Raw genomic sequence first — 14316 nt, forward strand, 5'->3', positions numbered from 1 at the left:
ACTGGAAAAACCATAGCTTTGACTACACGGACCTTTGTTGGCAAAGTAATATTTCTGATTTTTAATATGCTGTCTAGATTGTCATAGCTTTTCTTCGAAGGAACAAAGCATCTTTTAACTTCATGGCTGCAGTCACCATCTGCAGTGATTTTGGAGCCCCCCAAAATAATCTATCACTGTTTCCATTGTTTCCCCATCTATTTGCCATGAAGTGTGGAAAATTCTTAAAGAGATGGGAATACCAGACCATCTGACCTGTCTCTTGAGAAACCTGTATGCAGGTCAGAAAGCAACAGTTAGAACTGGACATGGAAAAACAGAGTGGTTCCAAATAGGATAAGGAATACGTCAAGGCTGTATATTGTCACCCTGCTTATTTAATTTATATGCTGAGTACATCATGAGAAAGGCTGGGCTGGAAGAAACACAAGCTGGAATCAAGATTGCCAGGAGAAATATCAATAACCTCAGATATGCAGATGACACCACCCTTATGGCAGAAAGTGAAGAACTAAAGAGCCTCTTGATGAAGGTGAAAGAGGAGAGGGAAAAAGTTGGCTTAAAGCTCAACAATCAGAAAACTAAGATTATGGCATCTGGTCCCATCACTTCATGGGAAATAGATGGGGGAACAGTGCAAACAGTGTCAGACTTTATGTTTTTGGGCTCCAAAATCACTGCTGATGGTGATTGCAGCCATGACGCTTACTCCTTGGAAGGAAGGTTATGACCAACCTAGATAGCATATTGAAAAGCAGAGACATTACTTTGCCAACAAAGGTCCGTCTAGTCAAGGCTATGGTTTTTCCAGTGGTCATGTCTGGATGTGAGAGTTGGACGGTGAAGAAAGCTGAGCGCCGAAGAATTGATGCTTTTGAACTGTGGTGTTGGAGAAGACTCCTGAGAGTCCCTTGGACTGCAAGGAGATCCAATCAGTCCATCCTAAAGGAGATCAGTCCTGGGTGTTCATTGGAAGGCCTGATGTTGAAGCTGAAACTCCAATACTTTGGCCACCTCATGCGAAGAGTTGCCTCATTGGAAAAGACACTAATGCTGGGAAGGATTGAGAGCAGGAGGAGAAGGGGACGACAGAGGATGATATGGCTGGATGGCATCACCGACTCGATGGACATGGGTTTGGGTAGACTCCGGGAGTTGGTGATGGACAGGGAGGCCTGGCGTGCTGCGATTCATGGGGTCGCAAAGAGTCGGACACGACTGAGCGACTGAACTGAACTGAATTGATTGGACCGGATGCCGTAATTGCTTCCTATTGGCTGATTCCCTCCTCCTTTTATCCGATCTTCCCACCATTTTCATCCCGGCTCAAAGCACTCCAAAACAGGTCCTACCAGAACCCAACCTCTGCCCCAGTTGGGAGCAAGGGCGGGCCCGCCTGCCGGAAGCCTTCTCGCCCCTTCTAGACCACTTTCCGCTTTCCCTACCGGTTGCTCCAGCCCAGCTCCCTTTCCGTCCGAAGCCCCGCCCCGTCGCCCGTCACGTGACCACACGTCGTGCTCCGCCTCCTGCTCCCTATTCACGTGATCGCGCCCGGGAGAAAACGCCTGACCTGAGCCCCTGCCACTTTACGGCACAGCGTTTTCTTCCAGTTGCTCGTGGGCTTCCCGCTCTCCAGTCATCCGTACTCCAGTCTCTCCACTCCGCCCGGGGTCCCCCCGGAGCCCTGTCCGCCATGCGGCTCCTGTCTCTGGCCCCAGATAGGCCCCGGCGAGGCGGCCCCCGCCACCTGCCCTCAGGCAGCCCAGCGCCACCGCCGCCGCCGCTGCTGCTGCTGCTGCTGCTAGGTGGTTGCCTGGGGGTCTCCGGGGCGGCGAAGGGCTCTCGGAGGCCCAATGTGGTGCTGCTTCTCGCTGATGACCAGGACGAAGTGCTCGGCGGCATGGTAACTCTTATTTCTGCCCCGCCCCTCCATCTCCCGGGCTGACTCCTGGGTTTCTGGCCCTTTTTCCCCACCCGGACTCCCTCACCTAGCTACCTCTACCCCGAGCTGATTTGCTTTCGCGGCGCCAGGCCCATACGCGGCTTATAGAGGTGAAGGTCTCTATTTCCTCTTTCTCCCGTGTCGGTTCTAGGTCCACATATATGCATGCACCACACAGAGCTTCTAGTCTGGACCTTACTGCTGGGGAGTTTGCTTCATGTCTCGAGACAAACGTGTGGACGTCAGTTAGGGATGAGGTGAACCAATAAGTAGCAGGTGATGGCTAAGAGTATGCAAGCCTTGATTGTCTTTTGGGCTAGAGGACAAATCCAGCCCCCTCTATGAGGGACCTAGGCCACTTATGCATTTGACCCTGTGTGCATTTGATGTCTGTGCCTAATATTTATAAAAGAAGTGCTGACATGAACTGTTCTGTAGGTAGGTTGTCGAACTCCTCAGGGAATGCATTGCCTTACAAGAATCAGAAAGATTCAATTAGCCTAATTGAACACCTGGCTGATGGATTAAATACTGTCAGCACTCCGTTTTGTATCAGATGGATGTTTTTCTGAGACTTCATTCTTTGCCAGGGTGAATGTTACTTCTGTATCTTTGCGTTCTCAAATTTGTGACCTTCAAGAACATCTACTCAACCCTCTATCTGCGGGAGGCCCAGAAAGTGGCTTGCCTCAGGCACATGAGTGGTTGTGGCAGTACAGAGAAAATCCTGACTAGTGCTCTGAGCCTGGGTATGGCATTCCTCTTAATCTTTTTAAAAACAAGTTCTTGCTTTCTTCCTTTCAGTTCTGTTTTTGCTTTGAAACACTTTAGGCAAGAGGTTCCTAAGTTTTACTGTGTGGGAACACTCTAGCTCAGTGTCCTTCAGACGGCTGCACATAAGTGAGTTATGAAATCAGTTCAGTGAGTAGCCACCAGCATTTTTACTTTCCTGTGGAATAGAGTAGAACAGAAAATGTGTGATACATGGCAGTCAAGGTAAGCATATCCATATGTAGATATGTTTTAGCTGTGAAGAGTATAAGAGTCTTTTCTAAATGATGTTTAAGATGCTTGCATTTTAACTCCACACTTGAACCTGCCACGTGTACCTCATTGCCTTTTAGTTTCTTCCCAGTCCCACTGACATTGAAGAATCTTGATTTAATGGCCGTCCTGGATTTCACTTGTTTTTCCCCACCATTCCAGCTGCCACACCTACCCTCCTAACGAAACTTTTTTTTTTTTTGGCTGAACCCACCCCCACTGCATTGGGAGCACAGAGTCTAAGCCACTGGACCACCAAGGACATCCCACAAAACTCCTTTTTAAACACATTTTTGTATGTAATTTTGAAGTGTTTTGTCCAGAAAAAATCAAGCCATCTCCATCAAAAATTAATGATGGTTTAGTGACTTAATTAAAAGGCCAAGTCTTCATAGCTCAGTTGAAAACAAAATTCATCACTTGACTGTGAAGTATTCAGGATTCAGTTTCTTCAGCTCTCATAGACCACCAGTGTGGTTTGTGTGTATCTGAGGTTTCTTCCCCTTGGTGTGTTAATCAGGTTTACTCCTTTAAACCAGTAGCAGATCCTTTCTATAGATGTTTGTGCTGGATAGAAGAGCCAAAATTAAGTGGAGGGAAAGTCAAATTTAATACTCGCAATTTTCTGGAGAATTCTGACTTCTGTAGTCTTTTACAGAATATTCTACCACTAATTTTCAAACAAGACTTGAAGGAGAAGAGCAAGAAATAATGGCATTTAAGAACCTACTTGGAGCTAGTTGGACTTCCTTGGTGGCTCAGACGATAAAGAATTCAGCGATGCAGGAGTCCTGGGTTAGATACCTGGGTTGGGAAGATCCCCTGGAGAAGGAAAACGCTACCCACTCCAGTATTCTGGCCTGGAGAATTCCATGGACCGCATGCATAGTCCATGGGGTCACAAGGAGTTGAACTCGACTGAGTGACTTTCACTTTCATTTTTGGAGCTAGTCAGTGTGTGAAGTGTCTTATGCTGTGCTTCAGTCATCACAGGAATCCTCTGCTGTAGGTATTATATTTACCTTAAAAAATGAGAAACTTAAATTTAGAAGGGGCTAAGTAACTTGGCCAAACTTCATATAGCAATGTGGTTGGTGCTTTTAGTCGCTCAGTTGTGTCTGACTCTTTGTGACCCCCTGGACTGTAGCCTACCAGACACCTCTGTCCCTGGGATTTCCCAGAAAAGAAGACTGGAGTGGATTGCCATTCCCTTCTCCAGGAGATCTCCCCAACCCAGGGATCGAACACAAGTTTCCTGCCTTGCAGGCAGATTCTTCACCACTGAGCCACCAGGGAAGCCTCACATGGCTGTGCTGCTGCTGCTAAGTCGCTTCAGTCGTGTCCGACTCTGTGCGACCCCATAGACGGCAGCCCACCAGGCTCCGCCGTCCCTAGGATTCTCCAGGCAAGAATACTGGAGTGGGTTGCCATTTCCTTCTCCAGTGCATGAAAGGGAAAAGTGAAAGTGAAGTCGCTCAGTCGTGTCCGACTCTTAGCGACCCCATGAACTGTAGCCTACCAGGATCCTCCGTCCATGGGATTTTCCAGGCAAGAGTACTGGAGTGGGGTGCCATTGCCTTCTCCTCACATAGCTGTAATTAGGGGCAAATCCTGGCATCATGTAATCTCAGAATCCTGAGATTATATGCTTTTTCTCCTATTCTAAAATACTGTGTGGTAATACTGATTTACCAGATATCATTCAACATACCCATATCAGCATAGTCACTTACAACATACATAGATCAGAGATTTTTTCAGGTGACATTCAGGAACACAAGTGGGGTCGTGCAACTCCTTAATTTACATGTGATACTTTGTGTGTATCATTTTCATTTTTGTGGAGAGAGGGAATGACCCCTGCCCCCCCAGAAAAGATCATGAATTGCCACCATAGTTGGCAAGTAAACAGGTGTCAATCCCCCAGACTAACTCAGGTCAAAGGATTATAGCACTTGTATGGATTGTGGTTTGATGTGGAATCTTGCAGTCATCTACCAAAAAAGTAGTAGTTTTTTATGTGGTAGCATCATCTTTAACAGTTCATCTTTTTTGTTGTAGGTTTCATCTGTGGAACTCCATTTTTAGTGTTTGCCTAGGGAACTGTTCATCCATTTCTTGGTTTTATTTGTTGCGGTTGATTTTGCTGTTTCAGTGTGATGGACATATTGTGTTTCAGTGAAGCACAGGTTGCTCTTTTTAAAGTCATTCTCTCTAGAAAAAGTGATGTTTGGTCAAAATCTCAGGGAAGTGAGGAAAGGAGACATGGGGAAAAATGAATACATCATGTCTTTGCTTAAGGCAAAGTGATCTTTCATTTTTAAAAGTTAGCCATAGAACTATCAGAATGGTCTAAATGTTGTTTCAGAGCAGCTGTGTTTGGAGCCCAGGAAAGTAAGTGACTCCTTTAGCGTTTGTTTTCTTTTTTTTTGCTTCAGACAAGTAAAGCAGCACATTAGTCATATGCAAGTGTAAGATTGGTTGTTGCTTAAAGAATGTAGTTTGGCCTTAACCTGACCAGCCTCTATCTGTGTTTAGACCTTAAAGACTGACTTTATCATTCAGGTTAGCATGGGTTCACATGAACATTTTTGGTACAAAGAAGTTCCTGTTTGGGACTTGTTTGATTAAGCACAGAGCATGGTTATCCCTTGTACTACTCTTAGCAGTATAAAGGTTATGGTTATTAATACACCTCTCCTACTTAAACTAAAGGGCTTCCCTGATAGCTCAGTTGGTAAAGAATCCTCCTGCAATGGAGGAGATCCCAGTTTGATTGCTGGGTGGGGAAGATCCGCTGGAGAAGGGATAGGCTACCCACTCCAGTATTCTTAGGCTTTCCTTGTGGCTTAGCTGGTAAAGAATCCACCTGCAGTGAAGGAGACCTGGGTTCAATCCCTGGTTTGGGAAGATCCCTTGAAGAAGGGAAAGGCTACCCACTCCAGTATTCTGGCCTGGAGAATTCCATGGACTGTATAGTCCATGGGTTCTCAAAGAGCTGGACGTGACTGAGCAACTTTCACTTAAACTAAAATCTGAATAACTACACAGCCCTGCATCGACGTCTGGCTCCTACCTCTCTGTCCTTGTCTTTTTACCCCATTCTTCCCTTTACTTACTTTGCTACTTCTAGCACACTGGCCTTTGTTCCACCCTCACGGGCGTTGCTTTCCTTCTCTGGCAGCATTTTACTTGTTGTTCACTCACCCTGAAAGCATCTTCTCCTGCTTTGCATGACTGACTCACCATGTGACTCTCAGTACTGAAGTTACATCCTGAAAGAGGCCTCTCGTGACCACCCAACTAGTTTCCCCCTTTCCTCTCATCAACCTCAAGTACAATGTCCGGGTTTATAGTACTCTTCACTGCCTGAAATAGTTGTCTGTTTCCCTGTTTAAGTGCAAGGATCATGAGGGCAGGGACCTTCTATCTTTGTCCACCACTGCCTAGATCAGTGCCTGGCACACTTTATTTAGTAAATGTGTTATAGTCACACAATTTAGCCTTACTGTAAAATCACTCTCAGATAGCTTTGTATGAATACCAGTTTAACTATTAAGTTCCCTATAATCAGCTCACACAGTCCTTTTCCCATTTACACTTTGCATTTTTATTTCCCCTCCCTCGGAGAAGGCAATGGCACCCCACTCCAGTACTCTTGCCTGGAAAATCCCATGGACGGAGGAGCCTGGTAAGCTACAGTCCATGGGGTCGCTAAGAGTCGGACACGACTGAGCGACTTCACTTTCACTTTTCACTTGCATGCACTGGAGAAGGAAATGGCAACCCACTCCAGTATTCTTGCCTGGAGAATCCTAGGGACGGCGGAGCCTGGTGGGCTGCCATCTATGGGGTCGCACAGAGTTGGACACGACTGAAGCGACTTAGCATAGCATTCCCCTCCCTATGTATTCACTGCAAATGGCATATTTTCATTCTTTTTTTATGGTTGAGTATTATTCCATTGTGTATATATAGTGTGTGTGTGTGTGTGTGTGTGCAATATCCTCTTTACCCATTCATCTGTCAGTGGACATGGGGGTTGTTTCCATGTCTTGGCTATTGGAAGTAATGCTGCAGTGAACATGGGTACACATATCTTTTCAAGTTAGCATTTTCATTTTCTTCAGATACTCAGAAGTGGAACTGCTGGATCATATGGTTAGTTCTATTGTTAATTTTTTGAGGAACCTCCATATGATTTTTCATACTGGCCAAACCAGTTTATATTTCCATCAACAATTGCATAAGAAAGAAAGAAAGAAAGTGAACTTGTTCAGTCGGGTCCAACCCTTTGCGACCCCATGGACTGTAGCCTGCCAGACTCCTTCGTCCATGGAATTTTCCAGGCAAGGATACTGGAGTGGGTTGCCATTTCCTTCTCCTGGGGATCTTCCTGACCCAGGGATCGAACCCAGGTCTCCCGCACCACAGGCAGACTCTTTACTGTCTAAGCCACCAGGGAAGCCTGGTAAGGGTTCCCGATTTTCTATATTCTTACCAACACATTTTTTTAAAGTTGTGCATATATTTATTTTATTTTTTAAAAACTTTTAATTTTGTATTGGAGTATAGCTGATTAACAATGTTTTATAGTTTCAGGTGAACAGAGAAGGAAATCAGCCATGCATACACATGTATCCGTTCTCCCCCAAACTCCTCTCCCATCCAGACTGCCACATAACTTTTTATCTCTTGTCTTTACAATTGGGGCTTCCCTCATAGCTCAGTCGGTAAAGAATCTGCCTGCAATGCAGGAGACCTGGGTTCGATTCCTGGGTCGGGAAGATCCCCTGGAGAAGGAAATGGCTACCCACTCCAGTATTCTTGCCTGGAAAATCCCATGGACAGAGGAGCCTGGCCGGCTACAGCCCATGGGTTCGCAAGAGTCAGACGCGACTTAGCGACTAAACCACCACCATAGCCCTTGGGGTCACAGAAGTTGGACATGACGGTTTATAATAATAGCCTTTCTAATAGATAAGAATGAGGTACTATCTCATTGTGTTTTTAATTTCTTGTCTTTTTGAGTATAGCCATTTTAACAGGTGGGAGGTTCTGTCTCATTGTGGTTTTCATTTGCATTTCCCTGACAATTGGAAACATTGAATATTTTTTCATGTACCTGATGGCCATTCATATGTTCTTTTTTGGAAAAACATCTATTCAGATTCTCTGTCCATTTTTTAGTTGGCTATTTTTTTTGCTATTGCATGAGTTCTTTATATATTTTGCATATTAATCCTTTATCAAATATGACTTGCAGATATTTTCTCCCATTCAGTAAGTTTCCTTTGCTCTTTAGATTTTTTTTTATTCTTTAATTGAGCTGTGGTTAATTTACAATATTGTGTTTCAGGTGTACAGCAAAGTGATTTAGTTTTATACATATATATACTTTTTCAGATTCCTTTCCATTATAGTTTATAGTAAGATAGTGAATATAGTTCCTTATTGTTATTGTTGTTGTTTAGTCATTAAGTCGTGTCTGACTATTTTGCAACTACATGAACTGTATTCTGCCAAGCTCCTCTGTCCGTGGAGTTTACTGGCAAGAATACTGGAGTGGACTGTCATTTCCTCCTCCAGGAGATCCTCCCAACCTAGGGATTGAACCCACATCTCTGGCATCTCCTTGGCAGGCAGATTCTTTACCAACAGTGCCATCTGGGAAGCCCATAGTTCCCCATGGTACATAGTAAGTCTTTGTTTTTTTAATCTGTTTTATATATAGTTGTGTGTATCTGTTAATCCCATACTCCTAATTTATCTCTTCATCCCCCACCATAAGTTTGTTTTCTATGTTTGTGAGTCTGTTTTTGTTTTTGTAAATAAGTTCATTTGTATTATTTTAGAGTCCACATACAAGTGTATCATGTAATATTATACGTCTTTCTATGTCCTTACTTATTTTGATAATTTCAGGGTCCCTCCATGTTGCTACAAATGGCAAATTTTCAAAATTTCATCTTTTTTATTACAGAGTAATATTCCACTGTGTGTATATGTGTGTGTGTGTACACACACACACCCCACATCTTATTTCATCTATTGATGGGCATTTAGGTTGCTTCCACATCTTGAATGTCGTAAATAGTGCTCCTGTGGACATTGCAGTGCGTGTTATCTTTTCAAATTTTAGACTGTTTATCTTTTCCAGATACATGCTAAGGAGTGAGACTGCTGGATCATGTTGTAATTATACTTTTAGTTTTTTTAAGGAACCTTCATATTGTTCTCCATAGTGGCTGCACCAATTTACGTTCATGCCAGCATTGCTGGAAAGTTCTCTTTTCTCCTCACCCTCTCTAGCATTATTTGTAGACTTCTTGATGATGGCCATTCTGACAGGTGTGAGGTAATACCTCATTGTAGTTTTGATTTACGTTTCTCTAATAAACAATGTTGAGCATTTTTTCCTGTGCCTGTTGGTCATCTGTATGTTTTCTTTGGAGAAACATCTTGTTAGGTCTTCTGCCCACTTTTTGATTGGGTTTTTGTTTTTTTGATACTGATCTATTTATATATTTTGGAAATTAACCCCTTGTGGGTTCCATTGTTTGCAGCTATTTTCTCTCGGTCCATAGGTTGTCTTTTTATGATTTCCTTTGCTGTGCAGAAGCTTGTAAGTTTGACTAGGTCCCATTTGTTTATTTTTGCTTTTATTTCTTTTTTCTTGAGAGACTGATAAAAGAAAATATTGCTACAGTTTATGTCAGAGTGTTTTGCCTCCTCCTCCTAGGAATTTTATGGTGTCACATTTAAGTCTTTAAGCCATTATGGGTTTGTTTTTGTGTATGGTGTGAGGGAGTGTTCTAGCTTTATTAATTTTCATGAGGCTGTCCAGCTTTCCCAGCAACATTTATTGTCTATTCCTTTCCCATTGTATATTCTTGACTCCATTGTCATAAATGAATTGACCATAAGTGTGTGGGTTTATTCCTAGGATCTCTATTCTGTTCTATTAATCTATGTCTCTGTTTTTATACCATTTCTGTTCTGACTACTATAGTGGGTTTTTTTTGTATTCAGGTATGTTGGTTTATAATATGCTTCAGGTGTGCAACATAGTGATTCAAGATTTTTATAGATTATACTCAATTTATACCATATTGGCTGTATTCCATGTGCTGTGCAATGTTTCTGTGTACCTTATTTTATCCATTTTATTCATAGTAGTTTGGACATCTTGATCCTTTACTCCTGTCTTGGCCCTCCCACCTCCACCTCACTACTGGTGAGCCACTAGTTTGTTCTCTATATCTGTTAATCCCTTTCTTTTTTGTTATATTCATCAGTTTGTTTTATTTTTTAGCTTCTGCATATAAGTGATAACATACAGTGTTTGTCTGATTTATTTCACTAACCATAATACCCTCCAGGTTCATCCATGTTGTTACAGATGGCAAAATACCATTCTTTTTTATGGCTAAGTAATATCCCGTTGTAGATATATACCACATCTTCTTCATCCATTTGCCTGCTGATAGAGTCTTAGGTTGTTCCCATGTCTTGGCTATTGTAAATAATGCTGCTGTGAACATTGGAGTGCCTGTGTCTTTTCAAATAAATGTTTTTGTTTTCTGCAGGTATATATCCAGGAGTAGAATTGCTGGATCATATGGTAGTTCTATTTTTAGTTTTTTGGGGAACCTCCATACTATTTCCACAGTGACTGTGCCAATTTATATTTCCACCAACAATGTACAAGGGTTCCCTTTCTCCAGATCCTTGTTAGCATTTGTTATTTGTGGTCTTTTTTAATGATGGCTATTCTTACAGGTGTTAGGTAGTATCTCATTGTGGTTTTGATTTGCTTTTGTCTGGTTAATGATGTTGAGCATCTTTTTTCATGTGTCTGGCCATTGTATGTCTTTGGAGAGATGTCTGTTTAGGTCATCTGTTTCTTTTTTTAAAACAAGTTTATTAATTTTTTTTTTGCTGTGCTGGGTCTTCATTTCTGCACAGGCTTTTCTATAGTTGTGGCTTGGGGGGGCTGCTCTCTAGTTGCAGTGTGTGGGTGTCTCTTGTTGTGGAGCATGGTTTCTAGGGCACACAGGCTTCTGTAGTTACAGCCTGTGGGCTCAGTAGTTGTGGGTCCCAGGCTGTAGTACACAGGCTCAGTAGTTGTGGTACACAGGCTTAGTTGCTCTGGGGCATGTGGGATCTCTGGATCAGGGATCAAACCCATGTTTCCTGCATTGGCAGGTGGATTCTTGACCACTGAGATGCCAGGGAAGCCCTGGTCTTTTGTTTCTTAATCAGGGTTTGTTTGTTTTTTTATACTGGGTTATATGAGCTGTTTATATGTTTAATGCTAATCTCTTATCAGTCATATCATTTGCCCCTATTTTCTTCCATTCAGTAGGTTGTTTTTTGTTGTTGCTGTTCAGTTAATAGTTTGTTGGGCATAGGCTTTTAAATTTCATTAGGTCCCATGTGTTTTTTATTTTGTTTCTTGCCTTAGGAGGCAGATCCAAAAATATATTACTACTATTTATGTCAGAGAGCATTTGCCTCTCATTTCCTTAATGATTTTTATGGTTTCCAGTCTTACATCTAGGTCTTTAGTCCATTTTGAGTTTATTTTTGCATATGGTGGGAGAAAATGTTCTAATTTCATTCTCTTACATGAAGCTGTCCTGTTTTGGCAGCACCACTTCTTGAAGGGACTGTCTTTTCTCCTTTGTATATTCTTGCTTCCTTTGTCATATATTAATAGATCACAAGTGCATGGGTTTATTTCTGTCTATTCTGTTCCATTGATCTACATGTGTGTTTTTGTGCCAGTACCATATTATTTTGATTACTGTAACTTTGTGGTATAGTCTGAATCAAAAGAGCATGATACCTCCAGCTCCATTCTCTTTACTCAAGGTTATTTTGGCTATACAGAGTTTTCTATGTTTCCATACAAATTGAAAAATTGTTCTAGTACTGTGAAAAATGGCATTGGTATTTTGATAGAAATTGCATTAACTCTGTAGATTGCCTTGGGTAGTTTGGTCATTTTAACAATATTAATTCCTCTGATCCATCAATCAGGTGTATCTTTCCATCCATTTGTGTATTCTTCAGTCTTTCATCACTGTCTTACAATTTTCTGAGTGCAGGTCTTTGACTTCGTTAGGTAGGTTTATTCCTAGGTATTTTATTCTTTTTGATGTGATTATAAATGAGATTGTTTCCTTAATTTCTCATTTTGATAATTCATTGTTAGTGTATAGAAATGCAACACCATATTAATTTTATTAACTGAATGTTAATGTTGTGTCCTGCAACTTTACCAGATTCATTGAGCTCTAGTAGTTTTTTGGTGATGTCTTTGGATTTTCTATGCATAGTATCATGTCGTCTTCAGATGGTGGCACTTTTACTACTTCCTTTGCAGTTTGGATTTCTTTTTTTTTTCTTCTCCGATTGCAGTGGTTAGGACTTCTGAAACTATGTTGAATAAAATTGGCGAGAGTGGGTATCCTTGTCTTGTTCCTGATCCTAGAAGAAAAACTCATTTTTTTCACTGCTGAGTAGGATGTTAGCTATGAACTTGCTATATATGACCTTTATTATGTTGAGGCACATTCCTTGTCTATCTACTTTGAGAATTTTTATCATAAATGGATGTGGAGTTTTGTCAAATGCTTTTTCAGAGTTCTTGAATAAGTGAAAATTCTCAAGCTAATGGATTCTTTAGGTTTTCTAACATCTATATAAAACAATGGCGGTAACTTTTATACAGTGAGAATGACCCTTTTATTAATATAGTTGTGTATTTGGGTTATTAGTCTGTAAGGAATTTTTACACAGCAAAATACACTTAAAACTGTGTTCAGTATGGTCTCAGCTTTCAAAGGCACTTCAGAATCATCATGAACTGACTCATATAATACAGCTAAAACTAGCGTCTTCAGATTGTCCTTTCTTGCTGTCTGGAATCTGAATAAAGATTATTAGTATTTATTACTATTATTTGTATCTAAATGACCAACATCATGCTTTCTATCCTCACCATAGGATTTGAAACTAGTTGTTTTCTATACTTGTCAGGATCTTAAATTTGGAGCAAAAGATAAAAAGCAAGGATATGAACAAAGTAATTTCTGACTAGTCTTTTGCTTGATGAGGTTCTATGTAGATCTGTTTGCCCTTTGGCTCAAGTTTTACCTGAGGTGGTGGTTGGTCTAGTGCAGAGGGCCATGAGCTTGTAGTCAGAAAGTGTGCATCTGGGCTGTACAGCCAAGTGACTGATATTTGAGTCAGTTTGGGGGCCTTGTCTGACTTTTAGAACCTAAGTGTTGTTTTATTTCTAAGGGGTGAAAGGCTCCTTCCGTATCATTTTCCACATTCTGCTTCTAAAGATGAATTAATGGAGGTAGATATGCCCCATTTTTTTGTAAGGGGGCTGGTGACAAATGAGAGAAGGGCCTCAAGATCTCATTACATTGAAATCAGCATTGCTAGAATAATGCCATCAGTTGTGAACTTTGCCTTCCTGCAAGCATTCTAACTACCTGAACTTTTGCACAGGACATAACTGACTGTAACCAAACTTGTTGGGTTCATCTCCTGAATCACACAGGACTCTCAGCTGTTTCTTAGTGTCAGATGGAGCTGATCATTTGGGAATAAAAGGTTGAGAGTAATCAAAAAAACACAAATTTTGTCCTGTGTGTTTTAGTTTATTGGAAGAAATTGTTTGACACATGGTTATTTATTTTACAGACACCACTGAAGAAAACCAAGGCTCTCATTGGAGAAATGGGAATGACTTTCTCCAGTGCTGTAAGTTTTGAAGCTGATTTAATTTTGTTAAACTCTGTGTTTATATTCTAAGAAGAAACACTCTTTTGAGTAGTCTACTGTAATTTCTATGGTTTTTCTTCTAGTTAAATGCCTGATCTGAAGGAAGAATTCTATTTAATGTGATGTAAGTTCTTTTAATTGAAATTTACTACTTAACTATTGAAGATTTATGGCAGGTATCTTGTAAGCCATTCTGATCTGCATCTGAGAACTAGAGAAGTTTGTTTAAACCTTCATCATTGGAGGTTTGAAAATGGATTGTAAGAATTGGGTATCGTTTGTACTCTGTAAAGTGTTCCATGGTAAAAGCTTGCAGGCTACTTTACAAAGCCCAATTAACCGTTATAGTCAAACCTAGCAAAAATAACACCAATAAAACAGAACAAACCTAACAACTATGTGTATGTGTGTGCATACAGATACATGTATATGAATACATGTGTATATGTTCATATGTAAACATAAATGCAAAGATCCAAAACAAAATACTAACAAATCAAATTCAGGAAGCATGCTCATGTTCAAGT

At 41.2% G+C, this 14316-nt stretch overlaps 2 protein-coding genes across 5 annotated transcripts in view; one reads left to right on the forward strand and one right to left on the reverse strand.

The window, feature by feature from the left end:
* The window catches only part of TBC1D30 (TBC1 domain family member 30), a 106213-nt gene extending 104724 nt beyond the window's left edge, over positions 1-1489 (reverse strand). For 2 of the 3 annotated variants that reach the window (XM_081588856.1, XM_081588851.1), the window contains exon 1: positions 1312-1489. The gene's annotated coding sequence lies outside the window, so the exon portion shown is untranslated. The remainder of the gene's footprint in view (positions 1-1311) is intronic. The other variant, XM_081588850.1, reaches the window with a different exon arrangement.
* A 54-nt stretch (positions 1490-1543) lies between these two features.
* Positions 1544-14316, forward strand: part of GNS (glucosamine (N-acetyl)-6-sulfatase) — a 51186-nt gene continuing 38413 nt past the window's right edge. Inside the window, exons 1-2 of one of the 2 annotated variants that reach the window (XM_081588861.1) lie at positions 1544-1903; positions 13709-13768. In XM_081588861.1, coding sequence (XP_081444987.1) covers positions 1694-1903; positions 13709-13768 — 270 coding nt within the window. In that variant the 5' untranslated portion in view covers positions 1544-1693. The remainder of the gene's footprint in view (positions 1904-13708; positions 13769-14316) is intronic. The other variant, XM_081588862.1, reaches the window with a different exon arrangement.

The sequence above is a fragment of the Giraffa tippelskirchi genome, chromosome 4, assembly GCF_054371585.1.
Source record: "Giraffa tippelskirchi isolate mGirTip1 chromosome 4, T2T-mGirTip1v1.2.pri, whole genome shotgun sequence".
In the NCBI taxonomy this organism is placed as follows: domain Eukaryota; kingdom Metazoa; phylum Chordata; class Mammalia; order Artiodactyla; family Giraffidae; genus Giraffa; species Giraffa tippelskirchi.